This window comes from Alosa alosa, chromosome 20 (genome assembly GCF_017589495.1).
Source record: "Alosa alosa isolate M-15738 ecotype Scorff River chromosome 20, AALO_Geno_1.1, whole genome shotgun sequence".
Taxonomy (NCBI): domain Eukaryota; kingdom Metazoa; phylum Chordata; class Actinopteri; order Clupeiformes; family Clupeidae; genus Alosa; species Alosa alosa.
Window position 1 is genome coordinate 14,006,379 of NC_063208.1, and position 23,664 is coordinate 14,030,042.

The 23,664-nt window shown below is 43.4% G+C and overlaps 1 protein-coding gene across 4 annotated transcripts in view; it reads right to left on the reverse strand.

Moving 5' to 3' along the window:
• pleca (plectin a) overlaps window positions 1-23,664 on the reverse strand; it is a 153,855-nt gene that overhangs the window by 127,992 nt on the left and 2,199 nt on the right. For 2 of the 4 annotated variants that reach the window (XM_048230265.1, XM_048230264.1), the window contains exon 1: window positions 8,723-8,970. In XM_048230265.1, coding sequence (XP_048086222.1) covers window positions 8,723-8,813 — 91 coding nt within the window. In that variant the 5' untranslated portion in view covers window positions 8,814-8,970. Of the gene's footprint in view, window positions 1-8,722; window positions 8,971-16,972; window positions 17,172-21,833; window positions 21,963-23,340; window positions 23,524-23,664 lie in introns of those variants that run through there. The other 2 variants (XM_048230254.1, XM_048230256.1) reach the window with 2 other exon arrangements.

Here is a 23,664-nt window from a genome sequence, read left to right on the forward strand (position 1 = left end):
ATCTGTAATAATATAAATAGTGACCAGAACATACTTGAGAATGTTGACTGGCAGCTGTGGTATTATGAAAATGTGCCCTTTCACATCATTTGGTCTAAAAATACGGGCCAAAATAAGCCATCACTGTTTCTGTTGCCTGATGTTCTATGTTCAGCTGCAGCTGTGTAAGAGCACAGCATCTGAGTGTATGCATTGATGTGGGATGACACTGCATACATGATACACAAGTAACACTCTGCCTTAAAGTTCCCCTAAATAGCATTAACTTAAAAATGGTGTTTTATGCACTGTTATGGATTTATTTTTGGTGCTAAGTTAAAGACAGGGTCATGCTAACTTACTCATACCTATAACAGGGTACCCCCAGAATTGTCAGACCTAAATTTAAGACTTTTTAAGACCTTTTTAATACCACTTCAGATGAAATTGAATACCTACATCGCACCCATTCGGATAGAATAAATAATATTAAAGGTAAGATTAAACCTCAAATAATTACTATTTACAAGTGTTTGAACATGCCAACATGAACATGACAGCAGTGCAGTGGCAACGCAAAGCTTTGTCGAGGTAGTAACGTGACTGAATGTCCCACTTCATAGACAAATTTACACGGAATAGAACCTAGTTGATTTCAGGGATTAAAGTGAAAAAAAAAATCGTTTGACTGAACTTTTTTCAGGTCATAAGTCATACGTTGTTCATATCTACCTATAGAGATCCTATGTAATTAATGCCACCTACAGGTGAATGCATAGAACATAACAATCCTATGGTTTGTGTACCCTGTAGCCTCGTTTAAGCCATGTGAATAAGGCGAATTGAGAGTGTTCTTGATTGAGATTGAGTTTTCCTGTTGAACAAAACAATATTTCAATACCATCCCTGACCATTGCTGATTAGCCATTGCTGTTCTTTTCTACTGCAGCAATATTGTAGAAAGGCTTTAACACACTCTTATTTAATTACTTTAGGCCAAAAGTGTTTAAAGGGGAGATTTTTTTTCTTGTTAATATGCAATTCAACACTAAGTAAAATCTATAAAATCAAGTTTGCAAGACTTCACATTTCCTCATCAAAGTAACGAATCAGAACAGTCTAGATATTGTTCATATTTCCATTTGTTGCCTCATCTGCATTTAATGAAAACATGGTAATTTTGAGTTTTACAGACAACTCAAGTTTTCCAATGAGCAGCAATACTGTGTGTGCTCATGCAGGAGGTCTGCGCATCTGATAACGACAATTGTGTTGCACTATGAAAGAACATGCGTAGCCTACTTTCTGAGCGCAAACACGGTCAACCATAGATAAACGTAGCCTACCTCTGTCGTGGTGGCTAGTTGCACCAGGTAGGGAAGATGTCCTGAAGTGCAAGAACGTTAACCTTATGGCAGTCTTCTGATTGTTGGCGTGCTAAAAACATTTCCTATTGCATCCATAAACAATTTTCTTGCAGCAAACCACGCAAAAGCAAACCCCTGGCACTTTATTTTTTACACCATGGCTTGTTAGTTCTCCCCCGTTTCCAACAGCTGCCCATCTCCATTTATTTTAACTTTTGACACCTGTGCCTTCCTTTATTGTTGTTTATGTAAAGCACATTGATGTTTATGTAAAGCACATTGAATGACCTCTGTGTATGAAATGCGCTATATAAATAAACTTGACTTGACTTTAGCAACGCATCCATGACAGCTAGTGGCCTTGCCAAATAGACGCACACAAATCATGACGCTAATATGCAAGGTTCTGGTAGGCCTACTGGTTATGGTTTTGTGCTATACATTAATAATAGCAAAGTTTTAAGTTGACTATTTTAATTGCATGGTTTTTGTCAACATACGCTCACAACCTAGCCTAGAAATCTAGACGCACCCTAGCGGCGGCAAATTAATTTGCTCAGCCTGTACGTCTAGTATCAAACCATAGGAATTTCTATTGGCTGACGCCGTGGACCTCATCCAATCACAGCGCTCTATTTTGTTAGAGAGTCTTAAGGCGGGCTTAACAGGATAACGACAGTCCTGCGACGGTGAACAACAAGGAAGGTGGCTATGGCGAACGAAGAGCGGTTGTTTGAATCGGCGTTGGCGTCAACTTTGGAGAAGTTGGACTTGTGCTTTTCTTTGAAAGTTGAGCAACACAATGCACTTAAGTCATTCCTTTCGAAGAAGGATGTATTTGCCGACCGGATACAGATATGGTCGTAGCGCTGGCCTATTGCATGCCTAGGCAGTTTGAAAGACAATTCTCTGCCCGCCCCTTGGATTAAGCGAGGTGAATGGTTCGATGCCAGACTATACATTTCAATGATATAAGATGGCCCGCCAGGCTACTCACAACCTACTGTCGTTAAAATGAGGCCTAAGCAAAATAGGCTACAAGGTGGTCTGTGCGTCACAAACACGACTGACCCCCTTACTCAACAGTTCGCGATATTATTATTTATGTTAACATGCTCAGTCAAAACCTTCCGTCGCAAATTGTGAAAAACAGAGGGGATAGGCATAGGCTATGGTTTATATTGCGTCGCTTTACACATACTGTTAGTTGCATTGATCAAAAACTGTAACAATAATAGTAGGCTACATCGGGTGGCAGCAGGCTATCTGTTCAAGTCATAGTTGACACCCAAAATGAATGACCTCCCCTGACAAGAGTTTGCGATAGTAAGAAAGTGTCTACATTGATGCACGGAAAGAACACAGCCTCCAAATTCGCACATAGAGCTTACAATATCATATCCAAAAAAGTTAAATGGATTGGGCAACCTCATCAGCTGTCTCGATGTTGTGTCACTATAATCCAACTTTGACCGTCCTCCAGACGTGTTCTTTTTTTTGTAAGCAACCGCCCCAGGCCAATGAGACAAGCGTGTAGCTACAATATAAACAAAGTGAAACTCATGGCTGACGTATCTTCTTGAGCGGTCTCTGATTGAGACACAGAAAGTTCTCAAGAACACTATTAGGTCTTTAAACATTTACCATCACACACATTCATTCATCGGACCTAATATTTGTAGTTTTAAAAAAAGGAAAAGAAAAAGGTGATAGACCCCCCTCCTATTTTTTTTTCTCACCGGATCTGCATCGATCTCAAATATGACATTTCTAAAATCAAAATGACGGAAATCCGTCGTACGACGGAGAACTTTAATCCTTGTCTGATTTACGCTACGTGAGGATATTAGACTAAATCTACTGATCATTTGAAAAATGAAGACCTCCGTGAAAAAATTCCAGACTTTGAGGTGAAATTCAATACTTTTTAAGGCCTTAATTTAGGAAAATGAAATGTAATACTTTTTAATACTTTTAAGACTCCGCGGGTTCCCTGTATAATGAGTAGTGTTAAGACATAATTGATTGTAAATAAACCATGACCTTAACCAGCACTCCCCAATACAATTTAGTACCACTTAAGACAAATAGTTTTCTTACACACAACAACTTATTTAACGTCTAAGTAAAGTATGACTGGTGTGAACAGACATTAGCCAATGTGTGACCTTGCTTGAACGATGGTGTGTGTGTCGGCGTGTGTGTCGTTGTGTGTGTCGCTGTGTGTGTGTCTGTGTGCACATGGACTCATGCACTCACTGCAGTGTTACACATTTCTGCATTAAAGGAGGGAATGTTGGGAAATGAACATTCTAAAGAATATCTGGGTTCATTAAATTCAACATGAAATTTTAGAACCTTCAATTGTTGCGGAACTTAGAATGTTCAAAAACCTACACATTTAAGGGTTAACACACACTCGTGTCTGTGTATGTATGCAAAGCTGCACTGTACTCTGGGTGGGTGTCCTGAACAGACCATATTTAGATTGGCAGTGGAGGTCATGTTGCATGAAAGTGATCCGGAGGCTGAGCTGGACGTCACCCACTAGGGGCTTCTGGTTCCCAGCCAGAGACACCCCCACTGTACCGTAGGGCACAAACTCACTCACACGTACCACTGTACCGCAGGGCACAAACTCACTCACACCCCCACTGTACCGCAGGGCACAAACTCACTCACACCCCCACTGTACCGCAGGGCACAAACTCACTCACACGTACCACTGTACCGCAGGGCACAAACTCACTCACACCCCCACTGTACCGCAGGGCACAAACTCACTCACACGTACCACTGTACCGTAGGGCACAAACTCACTCACACGTACCACCACACATATCTCTTCTCCTGACTTCTACTTCTTTGTCGGCAGCCGTGGCCTACTTGTTAGCGCTTCGGACTTGTAACCGGAGGGTTGCCGGTTCGAATCCCGACCAGTAGGCACGGCTGAAGTGCCCTTGAGCAAGGCACCTAACCTCTCACTGCTCCACGAGCACCACTGTTGATGCAGGCAGCTCACTGCGCCGGGATTAGTGTGTGCTTCACCTCACTGTGTGTTCACTGTGTGCTGTGTGTTTCACTAATTCACGGATTGGGATAAATGCAGACCAAATTTCCCTCACGGGATCAAAACAGTATATATACTTATACTTATACTACTGCTAGTCACCAGTCAGGGTCCTTAAGCTTCACTAAGATACTTCCCCTTTACTTTTTTAGCGAATGGTCACTCATTCATTCACTGAATTCATTTACTCGTACAACTACACAGCTCTCCAGACTTAGACTGCTAAACACTAACAAGGGTCCTGAAGCTTCGCTGAGATACAAAAAAACTATCTTTTCTGTCTGTATCTTTTCGGCAAGTAACCATAATAAGCAGGATAATGTATACGTTGCCAGCCAATGATGAAAAACAATTCCCTTCAGGATGACACAAGAACCCCCTCTGCTGCCTGCAAGGGTTTACTTCTCAACAATGACCAGTGAGCAGTACATTTTGTCTTTGCCAACCTATGGAGATAAGGTGAATTATATGATAATTTATACTAGGCCTGCATTATGTGTAGCAAGCTATACAACGCTGCACCAGTACATTTTCACAGGTCTGTAATTCCATCAAGTGTTAATATCAAACGCACTCAACTTCATTTGATTAATCAAAAATTATCCTTGAACACAACCTGCTATAAAAAACTAGCCAGAGTGATTAACATCTCCGTCTAGCCTAAGCACTGCAGCGACAGAGCCCCACTGTGCACAGAAGTGATGAAGTGTCTCATTGATTTTAAGTGTATATATACTGTAAGGGTTCCTCTTCAGCGGCCCTGACTGTGAGTTCAAGAACATACTTTATACCGGATCTACAAACAGAACCAGCCCCCGTGCCCACCACTCGATATAAGATCTCCTCCTCAGGCCTGCACTGTGTGTTTAAGTGGGTGTTTTAAAACTGAGCAAACACAGACACCAGAGATCTGAACCATTAGTCACCTCATCTGATCCACTCCTGCACTCCTGCACTTCTGACCTATGCTAGGGGTCAAAGGTCATCCCCTGCAATGAGTGACAGATGGGACTAAACGGCGTGATGGACACACACTGGGGTCAGGACCGGAGAGCACAGACCAGGAACACAGTCTGGACGTTGGAAAAGCAGAATGTGTTCATTCCACATTAGTCCCACTCTACAGATTAAAGAGACAACTCCTCAATTACTCTAGCAGTTTTAGTCACAAACTAGCATGCAAGAAAAAAATGTACAAGTACCAAGTATACTAAATAAAAACAGCATACTAGAAATTAAACTTACTAAGTAGTTACAGCAACTATGCATTTTATACACAAATGTATATGCATTTACCACAGTGCCTTTACAGTATGCCTTTACCAATGTGCTATCAGGGCAGATCCTTTATCCAAAGGGAAATGCCTAAGCACTACAATCACAATCAGTATGAACGCACCCCAGGGATCACGCTCATGACTTTGGTGTTGACAGCACACAGCTTAACAGGTTGAGCTCCATACTTATGTAACTTGCATAACTACAATCATCACAGCTGATTCTATTGTTATCGGAGGTGTAACCACTTCATTTCAGACAACAAAACTGCAATCTGATTGATATTACCTGAAATACACAATTAAATAGCCTGACTTTTTAATGCTTTTAAAAACGGAGATATGGCATTTTGGAACCAAACTCTTCAAATAATTGTCAACGTAATCTGAATATCTTCTTCACTATCACTCTTCATTGATCATGTTGTTAGCAACTTCAGGGGCGTGTGAGAGTAATAGTTTTAAATAGGATGCTTGTCAGACTAGTATCCTCTGCTCTAGAATAGTCTCTGGGTTCTGAATGATCTTGCCACTGATGGAGGGCTATGTTTGTGTGCCGTATTTAAAACTGAGAAGCACTATCCAGCACTGGAAATAGCCGTGGACCCTTTTAACCACAGCGGGGAAGAGGACTGATTAAGTTGTGGAGGGAAACTTTCCACACGGAGTTTAAAAGAACAGACATGCCGAGTTCCCATCTCACAGTCACGGTCCCCAAGAGAAGCCCTAGTAGACCCCAAAAAAGCTGCATGACACATCATCTTGTCATCTGTATACATAGATGTAACTGATTCCGACTATATGTATAATCATGTCTATTTCCATCAGCACAGCGTTTACACAGCAAGATGCCCTGACGTAGACGCAGGTTCCATCCCAACACATCCAAACACTCTCCATCCAGAGTCTTCAGAACAGCAGCTATTTTCCAAAAGTTGAACAAGATTTTGAAAGAGGTTATCAAAATCTGTCACAGTATCCTGTGAGAAACTTCATAAAACAGAGAAATGTGGTGAGCAAGCATGTAAATGTGTTGGAATGTCTGCCACCTACACCCACATACACACCCTCAGACCATCATGATACTCAAATACATGAGGGATAATGTATCGTCCGGAGTCGGTCATTCTTAAAAACGAAATCCCAATAAGATCAACAGCAGTGAAGAACTGGGAAATGAGACACAAAAATCACACCACTGCGATATGCTAAAGGTAGACATGGCCTTCATAGCACACACACACAGCAGATGCTAGCTAACACACCTACAGAGTGTGCTGAAATTCCTCAGCTATTAGACACTAAAGCCCTATCTCTCTGCGGGTAATCCACACAGCCTATCAGTGGAAGCTGGGTCTGCCAAGCACAGACAAAGAGAGGAGCCAGAGGTCACGCCGGTCCAGCGGGGACAGTGGCCAAGCGGGGCACGGAGCTATGCTCACAGAAATGTGGACAGTGTGTGAGTGTGTGCGTGTCTAGTTTTAAGGGTGCACAGGTGTGAGTATGTGAGTGTGTGTGTGTCTAGGTTTGAGAGTGCACAGGTGTTAGTGTGTGTATGTGTGAGCATGTAGTGGTGTGAATGAATGTTTGTGTGTGTGTGTGTGTGTGTGTGTGTGTGTGTGTGTGTGTCTAAGTGTGTATTTGTGTACAGTATGTGAGAGTATTTGTATGACAGAGCATGGAGTTACAGACGGAATTAGAGGTGTGTGTGTGTGTGTGTATGCGTGTGTGTGTGTGTGTGTGTGTGTGTGTGTGTGTGTGTGTGTGTCTGACTCAAATCAAAAGCAGAACGCTGTTGGCAGAGATGCCAAATCAGACACAAATCAGGTAGCAGTGTGGTTACGTTCCAGGAACTGATTCTAGTGAAAGAGCCCCCTGTGTGTGTGTGAACACCCTCCAAACTGTCCGTCTGCCCACTGATGTGATTCCCTTTCATTACAACCTCTTCACGCAATCAGAGCTGGACCAGAGAATTAGATGATTAGGGGTAATTCTACTTTGGTGTAAACAGAGAGGGTTTATGAGACACAGATGATAGTCAGGGTGTGGTCTGGTCAGAATAAAGGTGCTCCTGTTTCGCTAACAACTGGTGAGTTTATCAGAAGTTCTCACAAAAGAACACCCTTTTAACGTGATACTTTATGATGCATGACAGAGCTGTTGATACATGATAAACATTAAATAAACAAAGTCTCATATGTTATGTAGAAGTTTGATCTGAACCTATCAGTGGGTGCTTCTTGTCACACCTGCATAAGGGGTTTTATGTGAACAACCAAGGCCTTTTTAGTATGTATGTGTGTGTATGGGTCTTCCACAGTTAAGTAGTGTCACGCCAGTTAGTTTGAACCTAACTGATGCTTAGAAGACATAAAAGACAACTTATTTCCTGTGTGTATGTGTTTATAGGCATAAGTTTACAGTATACTGTGTAAAGAGCTACAATATGGCCTCATCCAACTAGGAGAGCAACCAGGCATCAGAATCAGACATAACACAGACGGACAGCTGGGCATATCTCAGTACCAGTCAGCAAAGTTTGTGTGAAATCAGTGAAATCACTAAAGACCAAAGATTCTAGAACAGAGCTCTGTTCTAGAATCTTTGCTAAAGACTCATCATAGCTTCAGAGAGCCAATGACCATGCTGCCTCTGGCCGTCAAGAAGAGGGGAGACACATGAGAGGGTGGACACAACACACCGACGAGGCTGTGAGCTTGCTTGCACACACACACACACACACACACACACACACACACACACACACACAATGTGGAACTACTTACAGAGGCACGCAGGTTCTTTTGAATCACACAGAAATTCTCTCTTTCGCTCTCCTCTCTCTCTCTCTCTCTCTCTCTCTCTCTCTCTCTCTCTCTCTCTCTCTCTCTCTTACACACAGACAGCTAACCAAACATACACATGTGCACATATACACATGCACAATCAGCATGACCAGAACGAGTGAGGAGTTGAAGTATGTGTGTCCGTGCATATGTGTGTGTGTGTGTGTGTGTGTGTGTGAGTACCTTTATACTTCTCGCGGACGTTCTCGTACGCCTGCACAAACTCCTGCTCCTCGGCGTGCGCCGGCAGGCTGTAAGGATCATACACGGACATGGCCCTGAGGTCACCCAAGTCTCCCTTCTTCCTCTCTCTTTCACTCTCTCTCTCTTCTTATTCCTCCTCTTATTCTCTCTCTCTCTCTCCCTCTGTCCGACTGTCACTTCCTGACTTCTGCTGCTGACCACTGACTAGCCTCAGCTGGTCTGTCTGCTGTCTGATCAGTTCTCAGTTCCAGAGTAAAAGTGGAGTGTGTTTCTCTCTCTCTCACTCACTCCCACTCGCCCCCACCTCTCTCCCCCCCTTACTGAGTGAGTGAGTGAGTGTGTGTGTGTGTGTGTGTGTGTGTGTGTGTGTGTGTGTGTGTGTGCATGTATGTGTGTGCTAGTGTGTTTCTGTATGTGTGTGTGTTTCTGTGTGTGTGTGTGTGTGTGTGTGTGTGTGTGTGTGTGTGTGTGTGTGTGTGTGTGTGTGTGAGCGTGAGTATTCCCTCTAAAGCTCTGGCTCTCATTCCAGACCACCACAACTCCCCTCTGTCTCTCAGCCTGAGAAATACCAACACACACACACACACACACACACACACACACACACACACACACACACACACACACACACACACGCACACATGCACACACACATACACACACACACACACACACAAAAATGGGTGCCCCTCCTCTTAAAGGGACAGAGTGGGGGCTAAGTGTGTGCTGGGTTAACAGGACATCAGCCAATAACTCTGTAACGCTCAAAATCCTTCAAGTAAACAATCCATACACAACAACCCACAAACACAACAGGCATTCTAACACACTGAAAGTATGCATAAGGAGTATGGACACACAGAAAAAGTATGCAAACTGCACATACGGTTTATGAATGTATACCAACATTGTCACTTTTCATTCTTTTGGAAACTGAAAAGAAGTACACAATATTATGCACACTATGCCTCACACACACACGCAGGCACGCACTCACGCACACACACAAACACACACACACACCTGCAGTAACAAATGTGCAGCAGGTTTCTACAGTTGATCTGATGTCAATATAGGAGATCTGAGACAATTACTGGAAACATGACAGACTAGCAAACAAACAAAAACACCAACAAGTCCTGGATCACCTTACATTAACTATTCCAATAAAAACACGAGAGAGACACACACACACACAAACACACACACACACACACACACACACACACACACACACACACACACACACACACACACACACACACACACAGAGCTGCATCAACTGAAAAGGTGAGTTGGTTTAGGTTTCAACAGCCTGGTTGGTGTGGTGTGGTGTGGTGTAGGTTTGACATCAGCCTAAAATCCAGAGACAATGACTGGAAACACGACAAGCATATATAAAACAAATAGGATCTGGATCATCCCCGGGCTAGTGCATGAACCTCCCAACATTTTCTGTAGAATATGTCACCTGACTCAAGGCAAAAGCAACAACAACAGCCCTTGTCCCTGCACCTTCCCCCCATAATCACACGCCATTTTAACTGCTTCCTGGCAATAGTTTTTGCACTCCTTCACAATCCATTTATTTTCTCCTGCCATACTTGCGTCTCCAAACATGCTTTGTCCTCTGAAGAAAACGTCTGCATTCCCTAATAATTCCTTTCCTTTTCGATAGTACTGACTTTCCACATGTATTACTTTCACAAATGTGTTACAAGGGAGCAGAAATGCAACATGACAGAATGCAGCAAAACCCTTGTGTGGAAATGTGAAATTATGAATAAAAACTTATAAATGCCCACTATGTACTAGTAGGGGCTCCAAAATAAAAAATAGTATGCTGTTTATTTTCTGCTTATATTGCAGCCCCTTAGGAAGTGTGTGTCTGGTCCTGTTCACCCATTCAGACTGTAGTTGAGTCCATAGGAGTCCTTAATGGCCCTTTCTTTATTTCCCTGAAATGACGGCGGAAGAAAGCGGAGAGAAGTGAGAGAGTGTGTGTGTCCGGGCTGTGGTCAGAGGACCCCACCATGAGCCAGCGCAGAGACTACAGACCGGGGGATTAAATATCAGTGCCCATGCAGGGGTGGGGTGGCATTCGACGCAACCTGACTGTGCACAAGAGAAATACACTCAAGTGTACAAGAAAACACGTTCAATTCAATTCAGTCCATAACTTGAGAATCTGAGAATGCTGCATTCAATCAGCTCAGTTCAGAATCAGTCAGTTATAGCATTAATAGCCAGTTAATAACCTTAATGAGCATATAGTATTCAAGTGTGTTCATAATCTATTTTAGGTCACCGCACACAAGTCAATTCATAATCTTTCTAAGGACCCAGCACTGAGTGTTACTGCTGTGTAGTTTTGTGAAATGTTTGGCTGAGCACGAGGGCCTGTTTGAGCATATTTTTGTGTTTTCCTGAAAATGCCTTTGATTGTTATCAGTTGCCGTAATAAGCGCGGAGAAGCACGTTCGGACTCCTACACGCATACTGTTTGATCGGAGCGCAGTGGGGCGCAGAATACCATGACATCATCAATGGAACCTTCCAGATGAAACCTGGTAGGGATAATGTGTTAGAAAAACACAATGAGAGAAGCAAAGGGGGAGAGAGAGAAAGAGAGAAAGAAATAGAGAGAGAGGGAAACAGAGGGAGAGATAGAGGAGAAGGAGAGGAGAGAGGGAAGAAGGAGTGGAGAGACATGGACAGAAATAGAAAGAGAGCAAGAAAGAGAGAAGAAAGAAGAGCAGGGGATTTAGGGAGAGAGAGAGAGAGAGAGAGAGAGAGAAAGAGAGCAGGAGATTTGGGAAGGGTCATTCCAGGGCATCTCCTGTGTCATATGAGGAAATGGAAAGGGTCTGTGTGAAGACAATAACACGGAGCCCATCTGTTATCTCAAGGAACTCCACTCTGTGTGTGTGTGTGTGTGTGTGTGACTGTTCTCATGCATGCATGTGTATTTAGCTGTGTTTGCATTAGGCAAGAGTGACTCTTTTAGGTCCTCCAAAACACTGCACACTTAAGACAGTAAGAGGAGTTCATCCACATGAAGCACAAGAGTGGACAAACACATTGAATTTACCATACGAGATACAGACCGTAGCACATATTAAGCACAGATTAATCGATCGATAAGGTGCTAGATTAATCGATTACAAAAAGAATCGATAGCTGCAGCCCTAGCCCTGACCCAACCTAGGAGCTCCCCTACTGCATGACAATGAGAGGAATCTGCAAAAGTTCAGCAGAAACCCTCAGTGCTGCAAGCCCTGCAAGAGGGACACTTTTTCATCCGTGCTGTGAAACTAGTGTGTGTCTGAACTAGGCCCACTGTATTTAATCACAAAGCCCAATGGCTGTGAAAAGGGGAAAGGGGACAGACAATAAAGAAAGGAATTGGATACCAGTAATGGGGAAGTGATGGAGGCAATTCTAACAGGCTATTATAAAATGTAAAATATGTCTTGTCTCCACCGTGGGATAGTGGGAAACGTAATTTCGATCTCTTTGTATGTCTTGGCATGTGAAGAAATTGACAATAAAGCAGACTTTGACTAAAAGGCTCATGCTGAAAGTGCAGCAATAGGCCAATCAGTAGATGCATCTGCCCTAACAGCTACATGGATTAGGAGGGAATGCATTAGAATGTCTTATCTTCTACTGTCCTTATTTCTTAGTTGTGTTTTTTATATTATATACTTTTTTTTTTTGAACACTTTATTTAAAAGTTTTCCATAATACAATAATATGATACAATCAAACTATATTATACTTTTAATTACTTTTTTCTGCTGATAGTGAATGTGGATCAATACCTTGAATTTCCCCTTGGGGATCAATACAGTATCTATCTATCTATCTAGAATGGCCAGTAAAACAGTGCACTGCTACAGATACAGTATTCATTGAAATTCCATGTGTTCTGAATTAAGCCATAGGCACAGACCTGTACACAGACAAGTCAGACGCAGCAGAGAGTCTCATATTGACATTTCCCAGGCAGGAGCAGCAGCCAGCTGTGGAAAAGTGGCTTCCTCCTGCGGAAGGGAAACACTGGATGTGTTCAGCGTGCTGTTTCCCACACACTCTAGGTGCTGATGGCGCATGGCTCACAGCACAGGATTGAGTTTTATATAGTGCCCCTCAGTGGTGGTATCTGGTACTGTTATGGAAGGGGAGCATACAGGATTAGGGATAATAATGTTAAATATTCACCAAAACCCCAATGATTCAGTTATTCCATCACAACAAATCACACGGTATACATATGATTCAAACAAATTCACCCACTAAGGTGAATTGTACACATATACTGTTAATTTATAAACCATTTCCACACAAATTCAAAAGAGAATAATAAAATTGTGGTTGATATTTGGACTGTGCTATCTGTGGGTTATTGTACCCTCTCATCTTCTGTAGTCATGATGCATTATGGTTTGACATGACCACAACAGAGAGCCTTGGGGAATAGACACAGCCACAAATGTGCGTACATATACAGACAGACACAAGCACACACACACACACACACACGCACGCATGCACGCGCACACACACACACACTTAGATAGGTGGTATGATGGCGGTGTTATCACATAGGGATTCCCTACTCTTATGGGCAAACAAGGAGATCACAAACACACACACACAGTGGGAAAGAGAGTTGGGGTGGGATCCGGAAAGGACCACGGGGCGGGAATCGAACCCGGGTCGCCGGCGTACGGTGCAGGTGCCCCAGCCAGTTGTGCCCCACACACACACACACACACACACCACACACACACACACACACACACACACACACACACACACACACACACACACACAGAAGAAGAAGTGAAGAGCACCTCCAAGCAAACCCATTGTATCTCTCCTGAGAGCCGAAGCGAAAGGAGCAGGGCAGCTTATGTAACATGTTTCCCATCATCCCCTGCTGCTGCACTCCTGCATGTAGTGCAAGGTCACACCTCTGAGACTGAATGAAGAGGGGCTCCATAATGAGGAGGATGTTACCGTGGCACAGGGTGTGAACTTAGCTACCCACCAGACATTACTGGTGATTGACGCTGAAAAGTCTCCAGCCTCAACTACAGTTTTTCAAGACGCTGATCAATAATTGATCGGCTTTCAGAAGTCGTCAGCATTAGGCGAACGCCGGCACCCTTTTTGCGGTTCGGGGTAAATAATTGATTGGATGTGACTCACTACAGCTGTCTGAGAGGGTCTATTTTCTCAGAGACGGGGGAAAGGAATATGAACAGCAGTGTACAGGAGCAGCTGTGTCATAGACATCAGACCGGCGGCACACTCAGATTTCATCTGGTTTTTAATCACGATGACACAGCAGTTGTGTCACATTACAGCTATTTGCTAATATCATTGATTACAGCAGCATTAACGTTTTGTCAACGGAGAATTAGCTAAAGTCTAAAAATACACCAACATTATGGTGGTGACACATTACTAACAACTATCTGATAACCCATATTGTAATGTTTAGAAAGGTGAAGGAATTGTACATTCAACTCTGAATTCAGACACTACCTATAGATTATGAGGGGTTGTGCCATTATGTCCACCAACATAATGCTAACATTTATGACAGCCTTCTGAAATAAACCAACAAATATAATAAAATGTAAGAGAGCAGAAATCCTGTGAGAATTTCCTGTGAGTCTTCATCACGGGCATGGATTATTCATGGATTATCGGACTGATTCTCACAGGGAAGGGAGTGATGCTGTCGTAATGAGGACTCCCAGGTTAAAGCCGTCCTATGAGTGGTGATGGGGCTGAGTGTGTCTGGTGTGGAGGAGCAGCAGGAGTAAGAGATTAAGACTTGCTCTCGGCAGGGATGTCTCGAGATGAGTCACGTTTACAGTTTCACTCAAGCATGCCAACAGTCTTGCAAACCCTCATTTTATTCCCTATGCACAATAAGTTGGTCTATTTTTCTTTGCTCTGTCAACCTGCTTGCAGGGTGACAATGATGTTTGTCATCACTTGTTTCTGATACAGGCCAAACACCTCTAGAGCAGGAGCAAAGAGCTAGTTTTAGTCCAGATCTGCATGGTGAAACATGAAGTAAAAACCATACCGTAAGCTAAAGATACACAAGGCAACTTTTTGAGCAACGTTACTAGACTGTTGCTTAAGCACCATCCAATAATGGGCAACAAATATAATCAATAGGCACATTTTCATGATCATCCAATCAGAACACATGAAACCGGCGATGTGGTTGCCCAGCAACATTGTTCAAAAAGTTGCCCCGTATAGCATCACCTTAGTGTCTCTCATATAGTCAACCTCAAACGAAACATAAAGCTATAGGCCAAGCCAACTGATTAGAGCAAGTGTGTATTGTCAACATACACTAACATAAAATGTCCACACCCTAAATATCATAAGGTAAAGATATCGATATCTACTGCATAAATATGACGTAAAGCAGGGGAATTGTACTGCCCCACCCCAGGACTGCAGTACCACCACAAAACCAGATGAGGGCGCTGTAAAGTAACTTTTTATACCTGCAATACCCACCCACCCAGTCCTCTGCAGTGGCAGTACACCTTTAAGTCATCCACATGCCTCTGCCCCAATGCCTGGAAAGCCATCGCAGCTTTACTCAGAGAAGGAAAATACAGCCTGGTCCTCAAGTCTGGTCTCAAGGACTGCTCATTTCTCTCTCTCTCTCTCTCTCTCTCTCTCTCTCTCTCTCTCTCTCTCTCTCTCTCTCTCAAACCACTTCCTAGCTCGTCATTTGGAAGACAATTTTTCAAAATGAATAACATTATGAAAACTATAGTTAAACAGGGGCATGTTATACTATGAGCAGATAGATCTCAGGCAGAAAAGCAAAGTAGCTAACAGTGTCTGTCAGAGACAACTTTGACCATCCCTGAATCAGCATCAACACCCTCCTCACAACAGGTGCCATGGTGTAGTGGACAGGCCGAGCACTGAGGGAAGCCCTGACAGTATGAGTGAATGGCATAGTCAGGAATGCCTTTGCGCATGCAGACCCGGACACTGAAACAAAGCAACACCTGCCGGCTGCCGCAACAAGCTCTCTGAACAATGGCTGGAGTCTATCTATCGATACTGCAGCAGTCCTGAGACCCCACCCTGGCTAAATGCAGCGTGTGTGTGTGTGTGTGTGTGTGTGTGTGTGTGTGTGGGTGTGTGTGTGTGTGAGTGAGACAGTGTGTGTGTGTGTGTGTGTGTGTGTGTGTGTGTGTGTGTGTGTGTGTGTGTGTGTGTGTGTGTGTGTGTGTAAGTGGCCTGTGTACACAGAGGGGACTGGAGTATGCTGCTGACTCTGCTATCTGGCACCATGCGGTCAGACAGGAAAAAGAGATGGAGAGGGAGAGAGAAAGAGAGTGAATCAGATAGAAAGATAGAAAGAGAGACAGTGAGACTACAGTCTGTGTGTGTGTGTGTGTGTGTGTGTGTGTGTGTGTGTGTGTGTGTGTGTGTGTGTGTCATGGGGGATCGTTTTTAATGGGGGGAGAGAAGAGAGAGATCTCGGATGACAACGCCCTAAAACTCTTTGCATCAATAAAAATGAATTTCTGCTGCCAACTCTGCTGGGGTGGGTGAGTGTGTGTGTGTGTGTGTGCGTGTGTGCGCATGTGTGTGTGTGTGTGTGTGTGTGTAGGGGGATAAGCTGTGAATTGGGGGTAAGCCAATGTAATGACTTGTCCTGCACATAATGTGCTCTGTTGGCTGGCTGTTGTTACACTGTAAACAACTCCAAAATCAAAATGTACAAACAGCACTGTGGCATAAAGCACAGTAAAGAACACACACTTTCCGCCAATGACCATACACTTCCTCACATGCCCAGGGTTTTTCTATGCCAGAACAGGCACAGCATGGTACACACAGGTCATGAGTGGTCAACTCTGATTTCAAGTCCCAGACAAGCACAGTGAATCAGATTGTTTTGTGTTGAGGACAAGCTAGGTACAGCTAGAGATACAACAATGATGTCACACTGTATGATCTCATAGTGTTTACACCCTACAGCTTTGCGGAGCTTTGCATACAAGCTTTCCAAAGTCTTAGCCATCAAGTTTAAATTAGGACATGAGTAGGCATTTTACAGTTATGATTGGGCATAAAAAGCCGGTGAACACCTCGATGGCAGCTCAAGAATCGCATACGCCATCTTTTAAAATCTCGCTGCACCCATGATGCTGTGGTTCTCACCTGCGATGCGGATGACAGCCCGGTCGGCAGGGTCCAGCACGTCACCAGACGCGGACTTGGAGCGCTTGACGCGCTGGTGCTTGGCCAGGTTCCATGGCAGCGTGTCGCCGGGACTCGGGGAGCTGCTGAGGCTCTCGCTGTGACTCTCCTCCGACGCCGATCGCTCCAGCGTCCTCCTCCTGGGCGGCTCCATCACGTCCTGCAGAGAGGAGGGTCAGAGGTTAGAGGCCAATCTAGCCTGACGAGCCAGACCCACATCAAGATGTAGGGTCTGGGGACTCACCATTCGCAGTGCTCGGGATAATCGGTTGTCTTTCAAATTCCATCTGCACGCAATAGGATAGCGCTACAACTCATGAGTCCCATGTATTTTCCCACCAGCGGAGCTAGTTGGCTAGTTCAATATTTTGCCAACTTAAAAAAAAGCTTAACTCGTGTCACGCTGTTCACCAACAGCAATATCCATCTTCTTTGTTTTCAAGTAGCAGGGAATTCACGCCAAACCGTTGCAACTCTGCCATCAATCATTACAGTATGTTAAGCCCGCCTACCGACTCTATACACAACGTGATTGGCCTTATCGACGTTTAATTTTTTCAGCTTGCAAGCCAATGGAGAGTTGTGAATTCAAATTTGTGAACGTTTGCAAATAGTTTTTTACTTGTAAAATGTTGCAAACAGTCTAAGGAGGTAGTTCTCTGTGTGCATTTACATGGACGGTGGATGAAGGGTTGCTAAAAATTGGACTACAGTATTTGGAATGTTTACACACACACGTGTTCATTTTAACAGTTCAAAAAATAATGTTCACCCCTGTTCGAAGAATTTAAATACAAGTCAGGGTTACTATACCAGAGACTTTCTAATGAAGAGACACAGAGACTCAAAGAATCTCCCATAGAAATGTATGGGGTTAGTTCATAAAGCAAACATGGCAGTCGTCTACACATATTCGGCCACTTCTGCGGCCAAAAGTTGACATGTGAATACATCGTGCCAATCATGTGGTATGTTGTGAATACATTATGCCAATCATGTGTTGTGATCTCGCAGCTGGAGCGAGGTTGGTGTTGTGATTCATGAAGCCTTGCGCAAATGCATTTCTGCCGAAATAGATGCCCGATAAGTGCCCAAAAAGCGTTACAATATGGCGCCGAGTGGAGGGACTTACCTAAAAGGACTTATGCTAAAACATCAAATTCAAGGACATTTCAAGGACTTTTCATGCAGGCCCAATTCCTTCAAACTAAATGACCAAACACAACAAAGTTTGTGAGATAGATCAAGGTTGATATAGTTACTTTTACAACACAGAGAATTTTTATAATGAGAACCTAAGACAGAAGCTCACAGACAACTATCGAAGAGAAGGTGGATTTCCTATTGACAGGTCTCAAATACCAAAGTCTGCATGATTATAGCATGTCTATTACCATGATTATAGCATGTCTCTACATTGTCAACATAATGTCCATGGCAGTGAGACTCCTGCTTCTGCCCAGCCCTGGTCTGCATAGCTAAATACATCCAACATAACCCATCAGAGATTATAACTGCACTGCACTGACGTCAATCAGGTGTGCTCACAGCGAGGACAGAGAGAGCATATGCATGGTGCACGAGGATATGGGAACACTGTTCCAGCCACTGCTGCATTTTATGCACACTGTTTGTATTGTTTACATCTTACTTGTATGTTGTCAGAAATAGTGCACATTGACTGTATATTGCATATTGCCTATATTGTAAATTGTCCATACGTTGTTTTGCTTTACATCTATATATTGTCTTTAAACCAATTCCTTGTGCGTACCAACTCCACTTAGCCTCATAAATCTGATTCTGATTCATATGGAGAGGCTGAAGGTAAATGCTAGAGAGGAGAAGGGCTCTCCCTGAGAACACTGGAGAACTGGTTCAGCTGCATTCTTAAGGATGGCCTTTCTCAGCGCATATCAGACCCACACACACAGCCCACACCTCGACAGCACAGGCTGTTATAACACAGTGAGGCCCAGGGCGCAGCTCACTCAGCATAATCAGGCCCTTTAGCTGAGTGGCAAAACACCAAGATTAACGATCGGAGGATCACGATGAGTGCCCGCACAATGCCATGCTTGCAGTTTTATTTTTCAAGAATATTTATGGTTTGTTCTGATGATCACAGATCTTAGTCAGGCATCCGTGCCTTTTCGGCTTGTTCTTATGCACCTGTACACAAAAGAGTGCCTCTTTGTACAGCTCTAGCATTAACAACTAGCATGATGTGCATTAATTAGACCAAAAATAAACTATATACTGGGCTGTTTTCTCATTTATTTTAAATAATAAACTAAAATTTCTAAAATAATAATAGTTAGAAATAACAGTGGCAACTTTTCTCATGAGAATTCATAAAATATCTCCACCCACAAAGCTGCTCTACATACAGAAAATTAAGTCAACCTTGATTCAGTTAAGGGTTTTGAAAACTAAAATTATCTCAGGTAAATAAACAGACACAGACATAAAACCTCCTTAAAAGGAGGTTATAGCCAAGGTCAGGTAGGCTCCATCCATCTTAGCCACATAAGCAGGGCATGTTGTATGCTGCATGTGTTCATGAAACGGGACCAAATGAGAGCAGGCAGGCAGCAAAGCCTCCTGGGTAATCAGACATTCAGCAGCCTGAACTGTTTTCAGCACAGTCACTGAGCAACCATGAGATCAACATGCCGGGTATGGAGGGACGGGTATTTTGATTTTCGTGTGTGCTCATGAAGCTTCTGTTGGCAGCAGTCCTAATGTTGCCTGTGATTAGTATGAATAGAGGGCTCTGATCCAGGAAGAGGCATGCCATACACCGATCAATACAATCAATACTTTTACGATTGAGAGCAAGCGATTACACAAGAGTCAGGTCTGTAGCTGCTAACTAAAAAAGGAAAACTTACAGCCACAGCTTCCCACTGAGATGCGTGAAAAATTGATGTATTTCAGTATCTGAACTCTGTGGAAGTAACCAACTGTGCACAAAAAGTATCCATACCTCTTTTTCCATGCTATATGTATTTCTTAAATGTAGCCATGTACAAAATGCTCTTTCCTACACCACACTGCGAGTGTGAAATAAGCTTCTATCTTCAAAAATGTTGTTCAACTACAGCACCATCCACATTCATTGGCGCCTCTGGTAAAAAATAGTAAAAAGAGGTATTAAAAAATCCTTCATCTTAGTTTCACAATGAAAACAAGGAGGGGGAATCAAACCTTGAAAGGAAGCAAATTGATTCTGAGAAAAAAAGAATTCCTTATTAAAATATCTATATTTCAAAGAAAAACACAGGCTACCAACAGAGATATGAAACCATCACATCTATACGCCAGGTGAGGTTACAATAGCATGACCTCACACAGAAATAGAACGTCCCAGTGGAGAATGTGCCAGCATTACATGGTCAGCAGTGGACATAGCAGTGACAAAAGGATCCAAGCACAAAGCATTACTGGCACTATAATGTCCACAACATGATTGACAATATCAGCATCATGATCACAGCATCAGAACATAACACGCTTTTTCATATGGATATTGATAAATAAATCAATAGCTAAATGCACACTAAATCTTAAACATGTTGGATCGAGGCTCCTCACAGCACAGAGGACAGAGAAGATGTTCCTAGCCTGAGGCTACAAATACTGAGGAGATATCAACGATTCAGCAGTGTGGCTGAGGTATGAGTGTGGCGGCTTATAAGTTCTATACGCTGAGCTGAATAAAGGAGGTGAGACATTCATTCAACCTGGATACTACCAATTCTGTGACTCAAACAGGATTTGGGGGAGTCTATCGCTGAACCAAATCATGCGCACACACTACCATCACTTAAGTCCTTCCAGGAAGTACAATGCCTGGGGAAGGAGAGTGTGTGAGTGAGTTACAAAGCAACTTCAGACAGTGGACCACAGCATTTCTGTCAAGTTGGTGGTTGGGGGGTGGTAACTGAATGGATGGCACAGGTCACATGACACAGACTTTCATAATTCACTGTTTTTACATTATATACAGACTGAACAGTGATTTGATTTAATGATAAATATTTATTTGGCTTCAGGTTAAGATGCCTGACTGAAGCAGTTGAAAGGCTTAAAATAGAAGCAGATGAATCACTTAAGCACATTCAGTCATATCCTTTTAAGGCACATTTTAAGGTACATGGCAGCACCTTAGTCTGCTCTGCAGAGACCTCAGAAATAGCCTATACAGTACAATGCATGCATGCATGCTTACATCAGATCACACGCCGCTCTCAATAGCCTGTATAGGCTAGACACTGAGGAAAAACTTTAGATAATATATTTGCCCAGTGTTAAATGTGTTCGAGACGAGTCATTCTCTTACAAAGTTGAAATCACTCATCATTCAATTTCAATCAACCACCACCACCAAAATTCAGCAATTCATAAGAAACTCGCATTTTAAAACACTGAGCAAGTTTCAACTAAATCAGACATTACAGCAATGTGTCAGTTACCTGATGAGCCTTTCTACAACAAGAGAATTATGAAAGGCTAAAGTTGACATCAAACTACTGGCATAGCCTGCGGCGCCAAAGAGTAGATAGACTATGAAACCGGCGAAATTATAACATGGTGACCGTGGATTATGATAAGCATGTCTAAAGCGCATGAAATCCAATCAGTCCTTCAGTGCACAAAATTGACTTCGTGATATGCAGCTAGTTCTGCACAGGAATCTTGACCGGTAGTAGCAATTTCGTCATCACATGTCTCTGACGATGCGGCAAAATAGCGGCGCACCTTGTAGCCTGCTCCTAAGCAAACACACGAGGCGGTTTTTAAAAAATAGACTACTCACATGCAAAGGACCCTGACAACAATCCACACCAGCTGTTTAGCCCACCACCGTTCTGTCAGCGTGCCATGAATTATGGCACCTGCTCTGCTTTCCAACGCTCTCCGATACGGGTGAGGGAACGGATACGAACTTGACCGGCGCGCCCCCCTCCTCACAGAAAAAAAAGGTTTGCTCGAACGTGGGAGTGAGCGCGATTGAGCGAGAGAGCTGCTTTGCGGTCCGTGTACCGGATTCTGCACGCTCATCTGAATGGTGGCTACGACGGCCCATCAGGTCCGCCTATGGTTAAATCAAACATCTGCAGGAAATCACTTACCAACAAGGAAATCCAATTAAAGCGACCACTTATTTACGACTCACAGGATGGGATTTTTCTGTTTTAATCAAACAGCATTTGACCGTCAGAAGCGCTCACGATTAAAAGTAAGGCCTGCTAGAGTAGCCTACCCCTCACGTAGAATTGTTCAAAACATGCACACAATGTCTGGAGGCTAGCTCACTCAGTGCGATGCTAACTCAGTGCGATCTTGTCAATCTATAGATTGTGGAGTTACTGTTATCTCAGTACAATAAGTTACACTGTCCTACTAACAGGCAATCACTTGACAATGAGAGACTGTAACTGCACTGCCAGTATCGTGCACTCAATAGAGCAGGTCACACATCCACTGTCCACAATTGTTAGGAAGCCCAGTAGGGTCATTGTCATTACAGAGGAGGTCTATTTGCATAACCTTCTCCTTTTGTGGCCTACAATAAGAGCTTATAAAACAGCTTAATAAAAATGTCAGTAAGACATGAGCAAACAAACAAATGCTATACCAATTCTAAACCGACCCAAATTATGTGATCTGAATTAAGAGATGTACTTCAAAACAGCAAACTATTGCGCTGACAGAAAAAAAATCCTACAAGAAGCATAGAGAGGTAAAGAGAGGCACTCATTCTTATCTGCATGTTATGTAGGCCTACTGGGATTTAGAGTCAAAGACAGTGCCATCATTGCACAGTGCACGTCTTGTCTTCCCACACTGTGGAGAGAGTCCATCCACCAATGTGCACACAGCCTGTCTGAGAATTTCTGTTGATCACACAGCCTACGGTGAGTGTGTGGATGCTGAACATAAAGAATGCATCATAAAGAATGTTGGAAGGGCCGGCAGAGTGCATCACCTGCATGCATCATCACAGTGCTGCTAACATCATCAACACACCAAAAATACAAAAGAATGCATGCAGGAGAGAGAGAAGATGCAGTGCAGTTCAGTGCAGAGCTGACCGGGCGGTTCAAATGCATTATCCCACTCACAGTTTGGACACTGGAGTATTCTTATTTTGGAAAATAAGATGAATAAAACGGGTGATATGGTTCAAGTTTAAAATGACTTGCACCATATATCAACCATGAAGAATTTGCACCATCTAACTACTACCAATAGAAAGTCTACGTATCTATAGTGATATAGTTACGTAGCCTTAGTTACACCATTGCAACCCACGCTGTCACCTGTGATGTGCCGTCTGATGCTGCGGCCTCCGCGGCTATGACCACCCTGAGCGAGCGTTTGCCTCTCTTTCTTAGTGCCGAACGAGGCTGAGCTGGAACGTTCGGCGTCGGTGGTGGTGAAGTCTCCTCTTCCTCCTTCTGACGAGCAGGTGTCACACTTTTCCCCTTCATCCTCCTCTTACGCTGTAAGATCAATTTGAGAGAGAGAGACACTCACAGACTCCACAATCACTTCCTCAAACCCACAGAAAGTGCATTTACAGAGACACAGATGAAACCCTACCCTGGTGCTGAATCTGAATCCCTTTCCAAGCATCTGTGTTA